Source organism: Rutilus rutilus, assembly GCF_951802725.1.
Source record: "Rutilus rutilus genome assembly, chromosome: 15".
Lineage (NCBI taxonomy): Eukaryota > Metazoa > Chordata > Actinopteri > Cypriniformes > Leuciscidae > Rutilus > Rutilus rutilus.
In genome coordinates, this window is record NC_140220.1 from 16,515,898 (window position 1) to 16,538,639 (window position 22,742).

The window sequence follows — 22,742 nt, forward strand, 5'->3', positions numbered from 1 at the left end:
GGCGCGTGACTCTGACCTTGAACAGTGCATCGCTGGACACTGTATAAAATGTTTTGGGGGTCATCTCCAATGAAACGCCTTGATACTTCTAGATAAAATAAGTGAGGGGAGCAAGGGGTGGGTAATGTTTTGCATCATCAAAATCCATCAGCACATCTAACTGGACATAAGAACATCCTTCATAGCAACTGAATGCTACATCAAAGTAGGCAAAAGGTATAAAATGAACAAACAGGTCATGCAGAAAAATGTCATGCAATCGCATCCACCTTACCCCAAAAAGTACTACAACCCTGAGTGTTCTTCTCATTGCATGGCCTCCTTTCAATTCACACACAAGGTATGATGAACAACAGTGTATTTGTCTATAAAGTGAACAATCTCAAAACATAATTTTTGCAATGGGGTCATCTTCAAAAGGCCCAAAATCCCACAACTTATTAGGTATTACACTTGGTTTGCTATGAGACAACATTTTTAGGCATCATAGGGACATACTGTTCCAAAGTCTAGGGCGAAAAGTTTTTTAGTTAAAAGGCTTTTTAGTTACCTGATTTTGACTACATGGAAGTATTGCATGCATTTAATAAGGCATTTAATAAGGCATACCACTTGCCACCAACTTAAGTAGTAAATAATATTTGATTAAACTAAAAGCTACTGGACATTTAAAAAGGTCTTTGAGTTGATGTCCCTCATTGATTTCTCAATAGAACTGTAATTTTGCGGGAACTCTAAAAGCAGAGCTGTGTTATTAACAACATGCTGACATCAGTACAACAACAGTAAGCACTAGGGCTGAACGATATTCTGTTTTAACATCGACATCGCAATGTGCGAATGAGCGATAGTCACATCGCCGGAACATGCGATGTGAAGGGTAGTAGCACCCATAATGTATTAAGAGAACGGTAGCACACAGTAAACACGAGTTTGTTGCTTACATTAGCTTTTTTGTGGGTTACAGTTGCTTTTTGCTGTGGTGACTTACTTTCCGCGTGCCTGCACAGTGATTGGTTCGCTGTGCCGCAGCTCACCGCGCTCACAGCCAACATTAAAAATGGGCGACGAAGAGGATCAAAGAAAAAAAAAGAAGGAAGTCAAAATCAGCTATTTGGGACTATTTCGTCTACAAAAAGGAGGATGTTGACCAAAAAGAGGTACTTTGCTGGAGTGTTATATAAAGTTGTGGATGGTTGTCTTTTATTTTATTTTTAGTGTTCGCATTTATGAGGAAAAAACAATGTTACGTGACAGTTCTCAATTACGGACGCGACCGTTAGGAAAGCGGCACTAAAAGACTGCTTTAAAACTTTCACAGAGACCTCAAACAGAAAGCACAAAGCCTTTCTTTAAAGCGAATTTCGTATTTGTATTAATTGTATCTTAATTTTAATCAGTGTTTCATTATCCAATTTCCTGGATTTAATAAATAAAAAGTAAATATAGCAGACATAATCACGACACGGAGGCGTCAGCGCCTGAACTGGAGCTTAAGCTATCATCCATGAACCGAAACTCCGCGTATAAGGTAGCCTACTCGCCTCACACAGCTAAAAAATAAAATAAAAAAAATAAATAAAAAAATAAATATATCTATTATCTACAGAAATCTCTACTTTTAAACAGAACCATTCAAAACAAAATAAAACTATATAATCCTTATGAAAAGTGCATTTCTCTCCTCACTACTGCGAAGATCGCGAGTCAGTATTGTCAACTTCATCTTTACAGAAAACACTTGTTTATTAATATATAATTAAAATGTCTCATTGTAATATTTTACATATTCATAATCATTACTTTTGCTGGTTCTTTGTGACAGCTTTTAAGTGCCGTTTACATGAACGCATCACTGCATCAGCACCGAAAACATACGAGAGAGAGAGAATTTTTTTTTTACTTATTTTGAGGAATTATAGCCTAATGAGCAACAAACATCTGTTAAGAGCGCCGCCACGTTGGATTGCGTAGAACTTTCACCGAATTCTGACAGAAATATGTTCTAATTTTGGAATAAAATATTAAGTGGCCTTTTTGTCACTTGTAATGAAGCTTGCTTATTAGTGAAATTATTAATATCATGGAATGGTAATTATTGACTTTAGCCTGGATTGATGGCTCGCAATATATATTGTTGGGAAAAAAAATATCGCAATGTAATTTTTTTTCCAATATCGTGCAGCCCTAGTAAGCACTGTTGTCCATTTCTAATCAGTCACAGGTTAGGATGCAGCCTTAGAATTCACACAGAATGTTTTTGTGTTGAAAATGCAAGACACAGGGCATGGAATGAAGTAAACATGGTCTAAAGACAGATTTAAAAAAAAAAGTCTAACTTTGAACATGAGAGCCATGTTTTTAGAATGCTGGGTCTTGCACTAGATGCTGCCAAAGGTGCTATTTGCAAGCGCAAGTCAAACAAGTCTGTCTGGCGTCTGTTTATAAAGAAAAGCTATGGAAAAGAAGCACAATGTAACACAAAAACAAGGTCTGTGTAAACAGCCCTTTAGAAGACCGTTACCAATGTAGGTTAATGACTTCAATTTTGCCATTTCCTACAATAATTATTTTTGGAAACATGAAAAGAGGCCATACAATAAGAACCTAACTGCAGTAAGAGTGGTACACATCAGAGTTTCTTTTTTGGATGACAGGTTGGGGAAGTCATACCTGTCCCAGCTGCTCAGAGTGCTGGTGGAGTTCTTCCAGGATGGGTAGGGTCTGCTCCTGGGTACAGTGCTCCAGGATACGCTGGATCACCCGACAGCCATACGGATGAGTGGACAAAACAAACACCTACACACCAAAAAAGGACATAAAACACTGACACACATCCTGGTGCATCCCTAGGTCAATAAAAAAAAGATTACAACATTGATCACATCTGCAACAAAATTAGTGATTTTCTTAACTACCAACATCTACGGTCGGTGAAAAATCTTTTGGCATAATATGAGAATTTCCTTTTTATTTAAATTTGTTTGGGGATTTTACATCAAACTAAAAATACATAACAAATGTAATCAACTAACTAGCTAGAACCTTATGTAGAGCTAAATTCATCCTAAGTTAATCCTCATCTTTACTTATTTAGGACACTCTGCATTTTTGCATTAGTCTGTGCCTTAAAGGGGTCATATAATGGTACATGCACTTTTACAAGTTGATTGCACTGAAATGTCTGTTGGCAGTGCCTGTACACAACCATCCTATCATGATAAAAATCCATCCAGTGGTTTTGTTTTAATCTCCTTATATGTTTGACCATCTCTGAAATCAAGCCGTTCGATATTGTGACGTCATAAGATCGTACGCCCCTCCCGCTATTGTGATTGACAGCCGTGTTTCAACACAAGACCCGCCCTGAGCAAGCTGTGACAGCCGTCGTCATAGTAGTCCGCCATTGTTGATATGCTGGAGTAGAATGGCGTCTAAGCGATTGTGGTGTTCTGTTCTTAGATGTAATAAGGAACACAGCAGTCATTTGGATGTTCCTAAATCCGAGCCGTTGAAGAAGCAGTGGCTGAGTTTTGTTTTTGAAGCGATATGCCCAAAGGATTGACGCGGGGATTCCCTCACGGGGATTCCCCACGATCGTCTGTGCTTTCATGTTTGCGCGAATCATTTCACACCAGACAGCTTCACAAACGAGAAAAAACGGATCGGTACCAACGTGTTCCTGCTGAACCTCCAGAAGATGTGAGTGTAATGTTTTATTAACCTTTATATTAGTATTTATATTAATCTTTGCGAAATTTGCAAACCTTGCTGCAGGCTTCACGATGAATGCGTCTAAGGTTTACACTCAGGGTACATTACGACATGTTTTCTATGTACGACGTTCTCAATATAATTCATAATCCCACGTTTATAACGAATAACACGTGGTTATTGTGTTAGATACGGTCAGAGAATGTCTAATACGGTGTACCCACAGAACAGAGGGGCGGGGTGAGCAAAGCTCAAAGACACATGCACTGAAACGGCGTGCTGAAAACAGCTGTTTTTGACCAGGTAAAATTAGTGTTTTCTTACAATACTAATGAGAATTTTTAATTAAAGTATATTACAAACTTTTAATTTAGACCCTAAAGAATCATATTAGCTTGTACAAAAATGGCATTATATGACCCCTTTAAAAACTCGTCTGACTAACTAGCAGCAGTTAGATAAGGGATAATCAGTCTTATTCTTACATTCTCAAATTAGAGTAATCTATTTTTAAGTCAGTTATGCTTAAAACTTAGTTATGTCTTAAAAAATTAGATGACTAACCTTTAAAACTAGTAGTACTAGTATTAATACTAGAAGTAGTAGTTTAAGCAACAGGCTCCAGGTGTAAATAACATAGAGCAGTCCTGCCTAATGTTATATTATAAAGCCAGAAAATGTATTTACAATGGTATAAACGTTACAGCAAAATCTCAGCTATTTTCCTTCTTTTAATTTAATTAACACATTCTTAAGAGACTACACTAGACCAGAGTCCTGCAACGGGTCGGGTATCCGCATAAAAGTGGCTAAAAACGGGTGGATTGTGACATTCTTAAAATTCACGGGCGGATAATGAACTCCTTGCGGGCGGGTAGCGGATGAAAAATATGTGCAATATTTGTATGTCTAAATTACCATTACACATACGCAAATATGTGTTTTAGTCAGGCCATCCTTAAAAATATTCTTGTTTGCCGTAACCCGACCGACCCTGTCAATTTAGGACCGACTCAATTTTTTTTTTTTACCCCTTTTAGTCCGACCGACTTGCCGGTTGTAAACTTGCGTTAAGACCGACCGATTTTTTTTTTTACTCTTCAAACTAATACAAATGCAATAAAATGATATTAATTATATTTTAGCAAGTATTGTGTATATAAATTGCCCATATATAGGCCTACATACAAACGTAGGCTACGCTCTTTCTTTTAAATAAAAACCTGTGGCGTCATCTATGATTATAAGGGCTATAGGCTATATGCGAAATGAAACCGAAATCGCGACACTCAGGGCCACGAACCTACAATTAAAACTTTCACAGAGAATCTCAAACAGGCATTTAAAACACCAAATATTAAGAAGTGGCATATCAAGCAAAATAATATTCGATGATTGATCGTATCTCTCCCCCCACATGTTCACCGGCAACGCTCCGACATTACATTTCTCTGTACTGTAGGGCAGGCTAATAGGCCTATGTGTTGTAGCCCAGTCATTAAAAAATGATTTAGTTTCATATTCATGTTTTAATAAAATAATATTTTTTCAAAATTTCATGTTGATTATATGAAAAGTGAAAAGCATGAATAAGATAAGATGATCCTGAATATTGGGAGACAAATGGAGTGAGCAGACATGATTTTGACCACTTCATTAAGTTTGTTTTTGTAGAAAACCTTTCTTTAAAGTGAATTTCGTTTTGTATTAATTGTATCTTAATTTTAATCAATGTTTCATCAACCAATTTCCTGGATTTAATAAATAAGAGGTAGGCTAAATATAGCAGGCAATATAATCAGGACACGGAGGCGCTGTGGCTATTGTGCCTGAGGCTATTGTGATGTTGAGAGAGCTGCGAGATAAAAAATAAAGCACTTTAATTGGAATGATTTTAGCTTGTGTGTGATTTATCGCAGGCACGGGTTGGGTAACGGGCCAAATATTAACGGGTTTGGGCGGGTGCGGATTTAATTTTAATATTATCACGGGTGACGGGTCGGATCTGGTGCTGAACTTTGCGGATACGGGTCTCCAAAAATGGACCCGTGCAGGACTCTGCACTAGACTAGAAAGATTTTTAAAGGAATTTAATAGACATGCAGTAATATTCATCTATATTTTGTCTACCACAACCATGTGTGGAAATCCCGTTTCTGGGCTTCATAACAAGCATGAGTGTCTGTGGAGATACCTGGCCTTGGAAGGCATCAATGATGAACTGAAGAGCTTGGGGTTGGACACACTCAATACATTTCTGCACCACATGATTTCCGTTCTGATCTTTCACACACTTCAGGACGTGGCCATCCAACTCCCGTACGATGTCACTCTGAAACAAGAAAAAGAAAAAAATCTGAGAACTACCACCATTTCTAATCATCAAGATCATTGTCAATATAAGATCTTTTATTCAGCTCTTGATTGAAATAACATCACATCATTTATTTCTATCAATAGGGGCATACAGATGCGCAGAGTGAGTTTGAAAAACTTGTGATGTAAATTACGTTACAGGGCTCCAGACTGCGACCAATTGGTCGCATTTTGCGACCATTTTTTCTGCCGGTGCGACCAAATATTTATTTAGGTCGCGCTGGCGCGACCACAACGTTGCCGAGCAGCGAATGCAAACAGAATGAAAGCGGAACGAAAATGCGCTACTTATTTATGCTTCACGGACCGTTTAATAGTTCGGACCAATAATAGACAGCGCAGCGCCCCGAACTTGCCAGTCGCGGGCCGATCTCGAGACACTGTTACTACGAGATCCAGAAAAGAAATCCATTGAATTCGCCCCAGAATTAACAACATCATCGCTGCGAGATCCAGTGAGAAACATTCCGATTTGGCGCAGAGTTCTGTTATAAACCATAGATATCAGATCAAATAGCGCTGACGTGGAAACCAGGATAAACACTTACAGAAGGCTTTCAGTCCAAAAATCAGCAACATTCACCATGGATTTAGGCTAATGTAGTAACTCTAACCATAACTATGGTATTGTGACAGAAATAGTCAAACGCTTACAAGTACTACACATCTTTTTCCAGCACTTCAAAACTATAATATCATATATAAATGTTATTTTTAATGTGATGACCAACACATTTTTTGTTCATCCTTCAAAGATTGTCCTAAAACTAAACAATTTAAGATGTAGGAAAACACTTAAAACACTTATTTAAAAATAAATAAATAAATACCATTGTAAACAGTAGGATGCTTATTGGCTATTTTGACTCCCTAATATCAATTTTTTCACTCGTTTTACTTTTTAATTAATATTAAGACATTATGAATGATAATAATTAAAGTTAATTTCATCTACACCCTAAATTAAACTTAGTGCTTTATTGTCAGCCCCAGTGCTACCAGATTTTTTTGTAGAACTCAGTGTCTGTGGTGCTGCTGCCCTCAGATCAGGGATGGAAATTAACTTTTTTGTCCACCGGCCACTGTGGCTGGTGGATTTCAAAATCTACCAGCCACTCAATGTTTTTACCAGCCACTTTCTTGTTTTTAACCGACAATGTGTAACTGCATGTGAAAATTAATACTACAAGATCTACAATACTTAAGCAGTTTATTTAATCTCAAGTCTCAATGAAATACTGACATTTTCTCTTTCTCTCTTATATATATTTCTCTTTTTTACCTGGATGTGGCATTTGAATGATTCGTGGTCTTTTATGGCTTCCAGTTTTAGGTTTTTAGTCCCAACAATGAAACTAGGGCTGGGCGATATGGACCAAAAGTCATATCCCGATTATTTAGGCTGAATATCGATATACGATATATATCCCGATATTTTTTCCGCAAAGTGAGAGCAAATGTTCAGTCAAAGTCAAAGCCAAATATGACATGTCACAAGTAGTTTTATTGAAACCGGCTATTTCCACACACACAAGTACTGTCCCCCTTTACTTAACATAAATTGTAAGAATATGACTAATAGTAAAGACTAGTACTAAATAAACATTAGGCCTATGCTAAAGCTATTAAATAGCAGTCCCAAACTAGTTTTTGTTAATACAATGTTGGTATGAGCCACTAGAGTCATTTAAAAATATAAAAAATAACACAAAGAAAAATAAAGTGGCATTTTGGGGTTAATATGGAAACGACAGTTACCATGGTGAATACACAATATTAACAATAACTGTTAATGAACCATGGAAACTGCTCCTGGTGAATAGTATGAAAATCATCCCTGCATTACTTTTATTTTGTGTAATTTACAACGTAACGGCGTTGCATGCTCGTAGTTTATTTTGCACTTTATATACAGTGAGGCGATACACAGCGCGCGCCGCCACATTTGCGCGTGCAATTGAAGAGTGTTCCCTACGAGAACAGGATAACGGCTGACGTGACAGGACAAGAAAGTCCGTTTTTCTGAGGTGAAAGACTTTATTTCAGCGTACACTTATGTCCTCTAAAAGTATCCGCCGTCTGTGTGAAACAGTATATTTTTATTTACCCGCCACGGTGGCCGGTAGGTGAAGCGAGTTTACCCGCCACAACACAAAATCACCCGCATTTGGCTGGTGGCGGGTGCTAATTTCCATCCCTGCCTCAGATGTTAGTCTGGAGCTCTGTGAACTTAAATGAAAACTGCACATTGTAATATCTGAACGTTAAGTCTATTTATTATTAAAGAATTTGTTATTATTACAGACGGGGGAAATTTTAATAATTGCATTGCAAGCTGGTGTGCCCCTAAATTTTGTGCTTGCGCTCCTAAAATTTTCAGTCAGGGGCTACAGCGCTCCTAGTAAAAAAAGTTAGTCTGGAGCCCTGCGTTATATATATATATATATATATATATATATATATATATATACACACACACACACACACACATATATACACATATATACACACACATATATATATATATATATATATATATATATATATATATATATATATATATATATATATATATATTTATTTATTTTTTCTTAATTTTAGTTTTAAACATTTATATTACTATTTATCAGGTTCAAAAAGGCTCTTAAATTATTGGATGTAAATACCGTATTGTTCCGAATATAAGACAACCCTGAATATAAGAAGTCTGCATTAAAATTAGCTGCAGATTTTATAGCTGCTCCTTTGACATATTTTTATTCTTTTACTTTGTTTAAACGAAATTCCAAAGATCTGGGCCATTGTTAAAAGGAGGAGAGATCTCACAAAAATGTCTCGATTTCTAAACTTTGCATTCTGTCAAAGGTTTTTGAAACTCTTATTAATAAACAATTGTTGACTTTTTTGAATGAACATAATGTGTAAAGTGTAAAGTAAACAAAAGGCAACTTACAATTACCTGCTGGTCGGAGGAGATGGATTCCAGAGCTTTCTGGATCACACGACAACCATACATCTGCAGAGCCAGCGGCAACACATGGCCACGGATACGAGTCGCCAGAGCCAGTTTCTGATCTGCACTGCCGAACTGCAGCAAAAAAAAAAAGAAAGCCGTTACTTTCAAAGACAGAAAAATAACACACGTTAAATTTAGATTTCATTCACAGTACTTAATTTACAGTTTCAGAAGCATAATAACAATGGTTTTGTTTTTTTAGATTGAGATTATATATTAGGGCTGTCAACAGTAATTGGGGTTGGCATTTTTTTCTTGATAAAATCATTAACCCTCTGGGGTCTGAGGTGTTTTTGGGGTCCTTGAGATGTTCTGACATGCCCTGACATTTGTGCTTTTTTCAGTTGCTTATAAACATAGTAATGGCAAAAAAAAAATTACACACTATTTAGCACAAACAGGGCTACCATAACATGTGAGCAACAAGAATGTACATGTCTGCATTTTTGAGAGAATAATGTTTATGCGTGGTTATTGAAAAAACTAAAAACTAAAGTTTCTGAAATAAGACCACAAAACACACACTAAATATGTGCCAATAAGACTTTTGTCTAATGGATGTCATCGCCTAGTGTTTTTTCTTCAAAATTATGTGAAAATCACCCTGCCTAATCATTCACATAACACAATACATTGATTTGAATTTTGCAAAGCACTTTCTGTTTGGAAAGGCAATATTCGAGTGGGCGTCGACGATCATACATATGTAGTGGTTCACACCTGAGGACCGCATACTTAATGAGCCATTCATTCAGGTGAGTCACTGAGCCACAAGAATGCAAGAGCAACAGTTGGAAGCATCTCAATTCTTTTTTATTTTTCCACATATTGTGCTTGCAATTTGGCCTATAATAGCCAAGGAAAACATGTAATTGTGCAGTTAATTCTCATACTGTATTTTCAGTTTTGGAATATTTATCCTCTCCCCAAATTTGTCACTAATAAAACACAATAAAAATTATTTAAAGAAAAGGCTTATCTACCTTGTAAATATTTAAATAAACAACAATTCAAGTGTAATCTTTCTTTGTACAAACTAAAGTATACATTTTATCATACATATTTCAAAGTTAAGGATTTGATTGATTATTTGAGACAAAAAAATTGGCAAATAAAAGCTTATTTGAGGTGGCAGATATTTTACAGTAAAAATGTATAATCTATCCAAAACTAATCAACAAAATGTTGTCTTTCATATGTCTGTAACATAGGTCTTTCATTTTTATTATAAGGAATATAAATGCTAATTTGCAGTTTAATACATTGCTTATACAAATATATATATGTGCATACACACACACATATATATATGTGTATATATTTATACACAAAAATAAATTTTATTTATATTTTTTATATACATTTTTTTTTTCCACAAATTGTGCTTGTAAATTGTATAATATCCAAGGTAAACATGTCTAGTAATTGTGCAGTAAATTCTCATACTGTATTTTCAGTTTTGGAATATTTATCCTCTCCCCAAATTTGTTACTAATAAAACACAATAAAAATTATTTAAAGAAAAAAAAATTATATTTACCTTTTAATAGTTTGTTTACATCTACCTTTTGAGGGACATTTTCCATTATTATTATTATTCCTCACAGCGCTGCGAGACGGTGTAAACAAGTAATGATCTGAATAAACTTGTGTTTTCTCGAGCTGATATGGGGCTCGAGAAAACACAGCCCCTCACAGGTTTGCGCCGTGGATTCCCGCGAGTCAGACGCGGATACTGTGTTTGTTTTAGGCTCGCGCAGTCTTCACTCGGACGCGCGCTTCAATCCGTTGTGGAGACTCTCTTTTCGTTCCAGTGAAATTACAAAATAAAATACACACAAGCATGTCTCTGCCTGATATACGGAACCACTGATAAACATAATCTGATTTGACAAAAAAAAAAAAAAACTATATGAGTGCGGATTCGAACTCAGAACCTCTGACACGCTAGGCAAATGTTCTACCACTAGACCACTTGAGTTCACGTATTTACTCACGTGAAAACTCGGTGTTTACTCGGCGTGATCAATTCGCTCTTGAACATGCTGCCGTTCGTCTGAGTTACAATCTTCCTCTGAGGAAAAGCCAAGGTGAGTTATTCCTCGCTGTCCAGGATCATCTGAAGGGCGTCTTTAAACGTCATCCTCTCTAAACGCGATGAACTATCAGTGAATCTGATCTGATGAAACTTCGTGTTTTCAAGGCATTGATCGGGGGGCGGGTGCGAAGCATAGATTACCTAAACTATTTACCTTGTCAATAGCGCCGGGGGAGGGCGGCCTCAGTTCATTATAGAGATAATTAGGCAGAAGGAAAAAACGGTACCTCTCCTTGCTTTCAAACGGATTACATGAGTTGAAAACATTTGTTTTTTTTATTAATTACTTCATTTAAAAGAAGAGATTTCAAGCTTCATAAAGACATATATCACGTGCCTGTGTGAGAAGTATTCGCTGAGTTATGATTCATTTTCGGACGCGTTTCAGAATGGACTACACGGACAGAGAGAAGGCAGAACTCGCTCCGTGATTATTTTTCTTAATTTGGCAAAAAGCACAACACTTTGTTTTTATTGTGAGTATACAGAAAAATAATACATATTTAACAGAATCGATTGATGTATGAAACTCCTATGGAAAATCAAAGTCAACAGAGTATTTATGAGTTTCTTTTACACTGATAAAAAAAAAGCGAGCTGGTATCGCCGGCGATACCGCCGACCTCAGGGGGTTAATAGTGATTTTCTTGAAAAAAAAATCGTGAAATTATATTTTAACCCTATAACCCTAAAAGAGGCTATAACAGAACAGTGTTACAATGCCACGTAAAAGTAAAAAAAAAAAAAAAAAACTGACATTTTTTTGACAGAAGTACATGAGCACCCGTGACAAAATGCATGGAAGTGGGGAGTCCGCAGGAATTAGGGATTCCTGTCCCTTCTACGACAACCTGAATGAAATTTTGGGTGCAAGCACTTGTCTTGCAGATGTTGTCGAAGGTGGAAGTGTGGACATGCAAAATGCACAAAAAGCTGGGATCAGAGTTCTTTTGAGGTTGTAGTGTGAACAAGAAAGGGTCTGAGATCACTTCAATGCTGAAGAGGACAAAAAAAAAAAAAAAAAAAAACCCGCTCTCTTTTGAGTCCACTATATTGAGAACACCAAAAGGACTGAGGCTGGTTCCCTTTCTGGTTTACTTTAAGTGACCTGGGTTTGGTTCCTTTAAAATGAACTATATGTGAAAACACCCTATGCCTTGTAAAGCTTTTACAAAGAAGGTTTAAAGGCTTAGTTATCTTCTAAACAGAAAAACACAGAGTGTTCTTTTCGTCCAATTGCTCTTAACACAGATTTAAGTGTTTACTAAAATTCTGGCAGCTAGATTAAACAAATGTGTTTCAACTATTTTTCACCCCAACCAAGTCGACATTGTCCCCAAAAGTTTTTTTTTAATGCTGTTTTAAAAAAAAAGACGACATTTTCTAAATCGCAATTCGCAAAAATCTTACTCTGAATTAGCAATTATAACTTTAGATGCAGAAATGGCTTTGAACAAGTTGAATGAAATTATATTTTTTTAACCACTATTAAAGAATATCATTTAGGAGACAGACTTTCTTCCTGGGTGAGCATGTTGTATTACCATCCATGGCGCTTCAGTTCAAATTAATCTCGATAGATTGCAGCAATTTGAGCTGCATACAGGGTAGCTGCACACTTTTTAAAGTCAAATTTAAGGCTTTTTAAGACCTGAAGAAATCAAAATGAATACCATACATTGGGTATTAATATTGACAAAAATATATCTCGATATTTTCAAAGTTTTGTTGATAATAATTAGATAAGATTTTACTGATTGTGTTTTTGTACTGGTACCATGGCTGTTTTAGGCCTGTTGTTGACAGCAGACTCACGAAGATATTCATATTTTTCATATTATATGCAGTGGTCAGTTCACAGCAGTGACAGAAATAATTTTTTTTATTAAGGGGTTCTTTTTGCCTCCTTGAATTGATTTCCAGGTGCACTTTCACCTATATATGGACATTTTTTCTAAACGTAGAGGTATGCATCACCTTTTATGTCAAAATCTAACATTCAAATTAAATTCTATAAGAATAACACATTATCACTGTCAAATTGAATAATTCAATTAAAATCCATCCTTGCAGTGCAGAGTTGACAGAAGCGGCATCAGAACTGGCATTTACAATTGCATAAATAAAGCTATTCAATATTTAAATATGAAATGATTTATAATTTTAACGTTTTAATTAAAGGGTACTTGACAATTGACAATATTGTGTCTAAAAAGTAATTCACAATGTTAACTTTATTGTTAACTTAACTGTTGTATAAAATAAATACCACATTTGCAATTGTGCACAGGAAAACGGCACTCTTGCTCATGTGATATTCTAATATAACAACATAATATGATATAAATATAAGACAAAAACTCATGGGGACATAGGCCTACCTATAACTGCACTGACACATCACGCAGTGAAAGCTCGAGAGACAAATGCGATGTCAGCAGTGCCTCGTACATAATTGAAACAATGATTACAATATCATCATAGTTCATAGACAATATCGCACACTCCTAAGCAAATAAAGAATGAACTTACAATTGACCTGACATTTACTCATTTTCTTCTCCTTCTCTCCTGCTTTCGCATGGAGACAGGTGTAATATGCTGCAGCGAATGACGCGAATTGTCACGTGAACAAGCAAATCCACAAAGATAAAAAAAATAACAAATAATACACGCTAATTTGATAGACGGATCTAAATGCTTTCCAAATTAAAACTAAGTCAAAGTGTAATCTAAAATTTAAGGCCTAAAAATGAGACTTTATGGCCTTAAATATTACAAATCAAATTTAAGACTTTTTAAGGATCCACAGGAACCCTGGCATAGGAGCATGCGATAAGGATGTCCAATTTCACCCCTGCTGTTTGCCATTGTCAAAGAACCTTTGGCAATAGCCTTAAGACACCATCCGCAGATTCTGCCCTTAAGCATAGGTCAGGTAGATCATATATCTCTTTATGCTGATGACGTTCTTCTCTATCTCTCAGATCCTGAGCAAACTACGTTTCTCGGCTGGATAAAGCAAACCAGCTTCTTGCAAGTAAAGTTTTGATGGATGCGAATTGTAATCAAGGTAAAGACGATCGCAATGACGGACAGGAGTCATACAGTAAGCACACGAGCCGGTTATTATAGATGTGCAAACAAACCATGTATGTGCGTTCTCGACGTACATTGTATTTAAGACACATTTCAGTACATTCATGTTTCCACACACATTCAGGATAATGTTTTTATCTGTCATGTGTATGTTGCTGTGTTTAGTAATTCTGAATGGATCTGTGTAGGCAGATAATGCAGTCAGAGGGGTATTGCACAAAAGTAGAAAGCCAGGATAACAGAACAGTCGCGGCTTGACCTAGTTTAATCAGTGCATCCTGGCTTAATCCGTTGCACGTTTGCTGAGCCAGGATGAGAACGCGCGGATGTCAAGCCAGGTGTATATGGTTTGGATAAATGCACGTTCACGGCATTCTTAAAAAGATCACGAAATCGATCACAGAATCACTGATGCAAAAATGGACAAAACCCGTGCGGCATACTTTTCGCCTAATGAGCAACAGCTTCTTATGGAAATGTATGAAGAAGTGAAACATATAATATGTAAAAAAAGGCAATACAGCTGCTGTAATAAAGCAAAGAGAGAATGCCTGGCAAACAATAGCGGACCGATTGAATGCGTAAGTAGTCCAAATAACCAGTGCTCCACTGAAACCCTCATAATTATAATTCAAGGAGTTACTTGTCATTTTCAAAAATAATTGTATACTTTGCCTTAAATGTGACCAGTGGACATGCATTTAACATGAAGGATAATTGCAAACACTTACCCACTATGTGCATCTATTTGATCTATTTAGTTTCTTTTATGTCTATAATCTGTTTAATCTTTTTACTCTTATCTATTTGTATGTAGGTTTTGTTTCTAATTGATTTGATGTAATCTATAATCAGATAATTTGCTCTATTTTTATCCATCTAATCTCTAATCTAGACCTACTCCTAAGTCAATGTTATTATTTTTTTTATTTAATAAAGTAGGATCAGCTAACAAGAACAAATAATTTCGATATCTAGCAAAATAACAATCTAGCAGCAGTACATAGCTAGAGCACTCACTGACTAACTAGCTAACCTGATAAATGAGGTATTGCATTACTGTACCTGTCCAATAGAAACGTGGCCAACTCTGCATCGCTCTTCAATACAAATGCAAACTTCATCTGCCGCCATCTGACAAACGCCAAACCCAGATTTACTCTGGTTTTACTCCGGGCTTTATTCGATGCTCTCTTTGCATTGCTATATTTTCTTTTCTTATTTTTTTGGCAAGCTCCGTCGCTAGTAGGGCTTGCGTCCGCCATTACTTTAACAAAATATTGGGCGTGTTTGTAACTCTCAGTGTACCTGCCTCAAAGCCTGTCATTGGCTATCACCTCACACACACCCTTACAAATGTACACGCCCCAAAACGTCCCGACTCCAATATATGCTGGCTACCAAGGCAGTGGGGGGAATGTCAGTTCTGACACTCTGCCAGATACTATGTTTTAACGTTAGCTGATGACATATAAGGGTTATTATTGGATATTTTATTATGGAACAAGTTGCATAAGGCACCTTTAAAGAACAAACATGTATGGCCAAAAAAGGACTTGGCAGCAAGTCAAGATTAAATACAAGAATATTTTGCAGGCTGGTAAGTGACTTGTTTGCGGAGAACATAGGTGACATGTTTGCTGACATTTTATTGTCTGTGCTGATTTTAGCAAAAAAAAAGAAAAAAAAAGTCATATATCTGGTACGGGGGGTGGCCCTCCAACCCAAGACTTCACCACAGCAGAGGAGCTGGCCCTGGACTTAAATAAAGGGAAGCCAGTGATTGAAGGGATCCAGGGAGGGACAGCCACTGACTCTGGCCCAGCAAGGGATACTGGCCTCTTCATACAAGGTACATTATTGGCTACTGCACATGGAAAATATTGAAATCCATATATATTTTGTTATGTGGACTGTGTGACTTTGCCTTACCTTGCAGTGGCTGGTAACACCCTTACACTTTTGGAGCCACCGGACTATGATTCGCCGGTGAGTACTCTTTATTAAATCATAGGCTTTGCATGTCCTGTCAAAAATATCAATACAAGTATTGAACATGGCAGAGGGAAGCCACATCTACAGCAGTGGAGTGCACTTCTGCCGATGATGAGACCGTGTCGCTGGACTCCAGAAGGCTCGAGGTATCATGTCAATTTTGTGGAAATAGACAAATTTGTTAAAGTTCATAATAGATAAGAAGTCAGGGAAGTGGTACTAATAGAAAATATAATTTGTTACAGGATCCTGACATTGGGCAGCCTGGTAACATAGTGAGTATTGCCTAAAGTAAATTTACATTATGCAAAAATTCTGCTATGCTAACTAAAAGGTGTTCACAGAATTCACAAACTGTCAGATATCTCTACACAACGCATCTTAAGAGACAGATCGAGCTGACAGAAGTCAAGATTGATGTGAACAAAAGAAAGCTGCAGGACATGGACCTTGAGATGCAAATTAAACGCAAGACACTGAGGAAACTAGAACTGGAAATCCAGAAACTAGAAAGAGAAGTAAGTGACTTCAGTTCATACTGTAACCATGACTGTAACACAATGTATTAATCATCATAATTTTTTCTCTCCAAAGCTCCAAGCTGACAAGTGATAACAGCAAAATAATAAAAGAAAAATATTACAAAACCATTGTGGTCTTGTAACTTTTTTTATGAATGTCAAGTACACTTTATAGTTATTGATCTAGTGAAGTGGAAATAGAATTTGGGAAGATAACCACAGTGTGTGCTACCGATGCCAAATAAAATGCATGTACACATGAAAAAGTTATATAGCCTACATTATCCTTTATTAAGGGATGGGCTAAATCAAAACTAATTTAACTGAAATAATTTGCAATGTATTGTTCTCTAACAAGTCTACCATTTCTGTTATCTGGGAATATGGCAGCATTGTCCCAATCAACATCCAAAGCAACTCTGGGAGCCCTTTCTTTTCTTAGGCTGGCAATATTGTGCAGCACTGTGCAGGCAACAGTCACGTCACATGCTCTGGGGAGACCCTCAGGTGGTGCAGGCACTGAAATCGTGATTTCAGGAGGCCGAAGGTCCCTTGGCCTTTGGAATTAAAATAGCCCCACATCATCACATAGCCTTCACCATACCTAGAGATTGGCATGGAGTACTTTCCATAAGATCATCTCTCAATGCAAATCAAACCAGCTATTAGGCTAACTGAAATAAAACCATGCCAATCTCTAGGTATGGTGAAGGCTATGTGATGATGTGGGGCTATTTTAATTCCAAAGGCCAAGGGAACTTTATCAGGATGCATAGTATCCTGGATCCATGAAGTAACTGGATGGGCAAATAAAAATAAAATAAAAATCTGCCTGCCTCTATGGGAATTTAACATAGGGGTGTCCAGACTTATGCACCCTGTATTTTAAGGAAGAACATTTATTTATTTACGATACATTATTCATTCACAAAGAAAATTGGTGTCCTTAAAGGTTGGATTTTTCCTAATTTTTTTAATTAAGGCATTAAGTTCAATTTCCAAAAGATGATTTTTTTTATTCCTCTTTTTAGTCGACTTTAGCATGGGTGTCTAAACTTATGCATAGCACTGTATCTCATCAACTGCAATAAAATATAATATATAGATTTTTTTTTCTCATTCAACAGTACATTTCTACTCTATACTTGCATATATAGATATACATAGTCTATATTCGATTTCTCATATTGTATAGTATAGTTCTTTTGCACTGTGTTGGCATTCATTGTGGACAGCAAAGTAATAATTGCTCAGGAAAATCTGCTTTCCTCACTGGGTGTATGACAATAAACGCTTTAAATCTCGAATAATATATATATATATATTCATCAAACCTCTGACTGTGAAATGAACAGCAGTTTTCAATAATAACTAAAATAACAGTACGCAAGATGAATGACAGTTTATCTAGTATTTTAATGCAGGACCATTAAGTGACTAAAACACATTAATATCTAGTAGGATTTAGGGAGGAACTAGCCGATAAATCACGAGGATTAATCTTAGCCTGGTTGTTAGCCTGCTCCGGAGCAGGCTAGCTGCAAAGTGTAAATCTCCATAAATCTCCATAGTAATTTAATGTAGATTAATTTAGCCTTCCTTCATGCAACCGAGTCAGGGCTAAATTCAGCCAGGATAACTGGAAAATCCCAGCTTAATCCCTTATCTTGCTTTTGTGCAATACCCCTCAGGTCAAGGCATCATATGGTCAGTATCGCAACTTGACGTCTAATGTAAACAAGCTTTTAAAAAACTCTTACAAACAAACAAACTCTTTGCTGTTGCACTGTACACATCTGTTAACTAAATTCTGGAAAATTTTGTATGTCATTTTTTTTCATGTCTGCTTTGGTGTGCATAAATCTATGGATTATAGGGATATTTTATTTCTGTTGGTTATTAGGTGTCCTTTTGGACTTTCCAAGTGTCCTTTTTTGGAAAGACTTGCATAAAACACAGTTTTGTGAGAACCATCCTTTAATCTGATAGTTTACTTTTTTATATAGAAATACATATAGAAAATGATGACGGAATAAACGCGTTAAAAAAGATAAATGATGTATGCTTAATTTCAAGATAAGTATGCGATTAATCACGATTAAAAATGTTATTTATAGACAGCCCTTAAATATAAATATAACGATTTTGGTCAATTTCTGAGCAAAACATTTTACATTTAATTACCTCAAAGAATTTCTGTATAACGTAGTTCCCAAAGACATCAGTCATGAGTTGGTAAGCAGCCTGTAAGATCTCCCCAAACACCATTTGCCTCTCTGCAGGAGTTGCACGCTCCAACTTCTGCTGAATAAACCTGGACATTGAGAAAAATATTTTACATTAAGCACAGAGACGCGTGACAAAAAACAACGTAAAAAAGGATGTATTATAGTAGCATGCAAGTGTTTTTGTTTTTTTTGCATTGTTTAAACACATAAAAAAATATAGTGTCAAAAGCTGTGTCAGTGTAAAAAAAATATTTTTTATCTGGTATTATGAGAAATGCTGACAATACATTTAACACGTAGATATAGAAACAGATGTCAGACATGGTGATTTGTGCAAGACCAACATACACATGCACTAGTTAGTAATTGCATTTACTAGCACTAATGCATTTACTAAAACATTACAGTAAAACAATTTTTTATTTTTTTTTAAATAGGAGGAGTGGGAACCTGGATCCGTGCTGGTCTTGTGAGAACTCCACCATGTGTCCAGGCAGGTCTCGTAGTTGCAGGTTGGGAAAGCGGTTATTCCGGAAGTCCTCGAGTAAGCGGCTGCGTCCTGAAGGCATGACATCTGAGCGGCTGTAGCGGGCTCGTGGCGGGGGAAAGAGCTGACTGCTAGAGCTGAAAAGACTGGAGGTACTGCCCGAGCTCCTGTATTTGGCTTCTGCTCCCGGAGCAGCAGAAATATAACGGCCACTGCCATTGGGCAGACCACCTGTGAAGAGCAGGAGAGAGGAAAACAGGATTGAGTTTTTTCTTCACTTGTATATGTGGAGTGATTGTGTAGCCTACTCAAGATGAAAAATTCCCAATTAAAAAAAATTGAGACATGAACATCAAATTACATATTTGTTTGTTCATACACCAAACTTAAAGAATGGGGTGTAATAAAGGGCAAACCAAACCATACTAAGCTCAGAGACCTGTCAGAGGGCTGAGAGCATTTTTTCAAAGCTTTTGAAATGGACCAGAGGCCATTTGAGTTTGGTTGGGTTGCTTGGTGTGTAAAGTGTTTTGCAATCCAATCAAACCTGGAAACAAACCCTGATTTGGATCAATCGATTAGAACCAAGAGATCATACCCAGATGGAGGCTGGATGAGGACCCGTGGGAGGAGGGCAGAGAGGGTGGAGGTGTCAGAGGTGAGTGGCCAGGTGTTAGTCCAATGGGGCTGGGGGAGGAGGAGTATCCTAGGCTGTTGTAGAAAGACTGGCCAATGGGAGTAAGGCTGCTACCACCACCACGCTTATACAGGTCAGAGCTGGCCAAAAGGGAGTCCCGACGGGTTGCGCTGCTGCTAGTGGAACTTGACACTGCAGGAGTACAAGAGTGGGAAAGACAAAGAAGAGAACAAGACAAGCATGTGACATCACCATTGCAGCAAGCTAGCTTGGAATATGGAAGAGCTTACATTCAGCAGATGTAAACACTGATATTACTCTGACTTTGTCGGGAGAAATGATGACAAGTACACTATTGTCAAATGTAAGCATTACATTAATCTGGCATTACATTGCTTGCCCATCCACATCCCTTTTATCCCGAATCCGATATAAATTATACCCACCTATTATCGCACATCTTTCTAGAAAACAAAACAACACAAAACATTTTCTTAGTATGTACGGAACAGAACGTGGAAGTGAAGTGGAACTTCATCAAAAGCAGGGGTGTCAAACTTATTTTCAGCTTGGGCCACATCAGCTTATGTGTACCCTCAAACAGACCTTAAAATCTTTTAGAGTTTACTAGTCCACATGCATCCTATCTATCTATCTATCTATCTATCTATCTATCTATCTATCTATCTATCTATCTATCTATCTATCTATCTATCTATCTATCTATCTATCTATCCACATACATCTATACATCTATCTATATCTATATCTATATCTCTATACATCTATATCTTTTTTTTTTTGCACCAACGCATTTAATTCTGGTTATTTTGGGAGGATTTATTTATTTAACAAACATTAATTTTGTGCTGCAGATCATTTTATTAGTTATTTACTAATAAAGCCTTGCTTTAATTGCAAATGTAAAAATTGTTTTCTTAAAATTGTTTAAATTTTATATTTTTAACCAACTAGATTGTGAAATTTGATAACGCAATTTTTATATATGTGCAAGTAAATGTATTTTGTGATTTATTGATTTGAATGAACTTTTTTAATGATCATGCTAGTTGATAAGATATAGTAGGCTATGTGAGCAAACATGTTTGTGTAAAAGCAATGCAGTCAGAACCTGTTTGATTTACAAAACGTAAATTCATTTACTTCTGTGAGTGGCCAATCAACTAGGAAAATAGAGTAAACAGTTACCCACATGAGGTGTTTGACATGAGTAAAAACGCATTTTAATGCATATAATTCGTTTTTTTTTTTTTTATATTGTCACTTCAAAAGACATCAGTGAGCATTTTGACAAACTACAAATGTTTTACTAGTACTTGAATGTATTTAAATATCTGAAACTTAAAATAAACATTAAATTGAAAATACTGATACATGACAAGTGCTGAGAAAAGTCTGTCGCCAGCCAGAGCACGAAAGGAGATTTGAATTTAACCATTACAAACTGAATGTTCTTACTGCACCGATGTGATACGTGTGAAGGGTTAATGGTCACAAGCAAAGCACTACTAACTGATTGATTTGAAAAATTTACTTGCAGGCAACATGAAATAAGGTGGAAATATGAAGGAATCAGTATAATGAAACTATCTCACAGGCCACATGAAATGAGATTTTGGATGGTGGGCCTCGAGTTTGACACATGGTCTAATGCCTACAGAGGCGGATGTCTATTTACAGCATTCCAAATCAATATAGAAACTAATAAAGGGTTGATTTGAGACTTTTTTTTTTTTCACAGGCAGCAACTTAATCACTACTGCACACAACGAAATAGTGAAACAGACCTGAGGAGCCAAAGGCACCAAGGGCAGAGCCTAGCCCAACACCCAGAGATCCCCCAGTGCTGCCGAAACCCAGAGATGTGCTAGGTGGAGGTGCCGCGCTTGTATGGGAGAACAGCGAGCTGCTCTGGGAGCTGGGTGCCACTGAGCCAGACCCATAGAAGGAGCTGGACTGCAGACCGCTGGAGGGGGGAGGCGGCTGCTGCTGAGGCTGAGGCTGCTGGGGTTGTTGGCAGCCCATGGACCGGTACAGACCGTTAGCAGGACCAGACATGCTGTTACCAGAGCCTGACGCATTGGCAGCTAGACAGAGGACAGAAAGAACAAGAAGATTAAAAGAAAGTAATAAAATAAAAAAGAAGATTAGTCTGGTCAGTAGAAAAAATATTTTTAGGAATTATTTTAAATAGTCTGTTTAAAGAGTAGATAAAAAAGGCATATTCACCAGCTTGTGCGGCTGCTGGGTTGATAAGGAGAGGGGTTTGGACCAGACGGACAGGTCCACCCAGGCCAGTGCGAGCTCCAGGACCCATTACCAGAGCTCCAGTCTGATCATAGTAAGCAGCCGGTGCCAGAACTTGGTAACCTGATGTTAAAGGGATAGTTCACCCAAAAATGAAAATTCTATCATCGTTTACTCACCCTCAGGTTGTTCCAAACCTGTATGAGTTTCTTTGTTCTGCTGAACACAAAGGAAGATATTTGGAAGAATGTTTGTAACCAAACAGATCTCGGTCCCCATTGACTACCATAGTATATATTTTTT

General features: G+C 37.0%; 1 protein-coding gene across 9 annotated transcripts in view; it reads right to left on the reverse strand.

Moving 5' to 3' along the window:
* pum2 (pumilio RNA-binding family member 2) overlaps window positions 1-22,742 on the reverse strand; it is a 205,034-nt gene that overhangs the window by 15,653 nt on the left and 166,639 nt on the right. For 2 of the 9 annotated variants that reach the window (XM_084433340.1, XM_084433341.1), the window contains exons 12-21: window positions 22,422-22,562; window positions 21,980-22,279; window positions 20,618-20,635; window positions 20,133-20,363; window positions 19,498-19,765; window positions 19,004-19,133; window positions 9,044-9,178; window positions 5,909-6,046; window positions 2,674-2,799; window positions 17-88 (exon numbers count right to left, since the gene is read on the reverse strand). In XM_084433340.1, the coding sequence (XP_084289466.1) occupies window positions 17-88; window positions 2,674-2,799; window positions 5,909-6,046; window positions 9,044-9,178; window positions 19,004-19,133; window positions 19,498-19,765; window positions 20,133-20,363; window positions 20,618-20,635; window positions 21,980-22,279; window positions 22,422-22,562 (1,559 nt within the window). The remainder of the gene's footprint in view (window positions 1-16; window positions 89-2,673; window positions 2,800-5,908; window positions 6,047-9,043; window positions 9,179-19,003; window positions 19,134-19,497; window positions 19,766-20,132; window positions 20,364-20,617; window positions 20,636-21,979; window positions 22,280-22,421; window positions 22,563-22,742) is intronic. The other 7 variants (XM_084433342.1, XM_084433346.1, XM_084433344.1 and 4 more) reach the window with 7 other exon arrangements.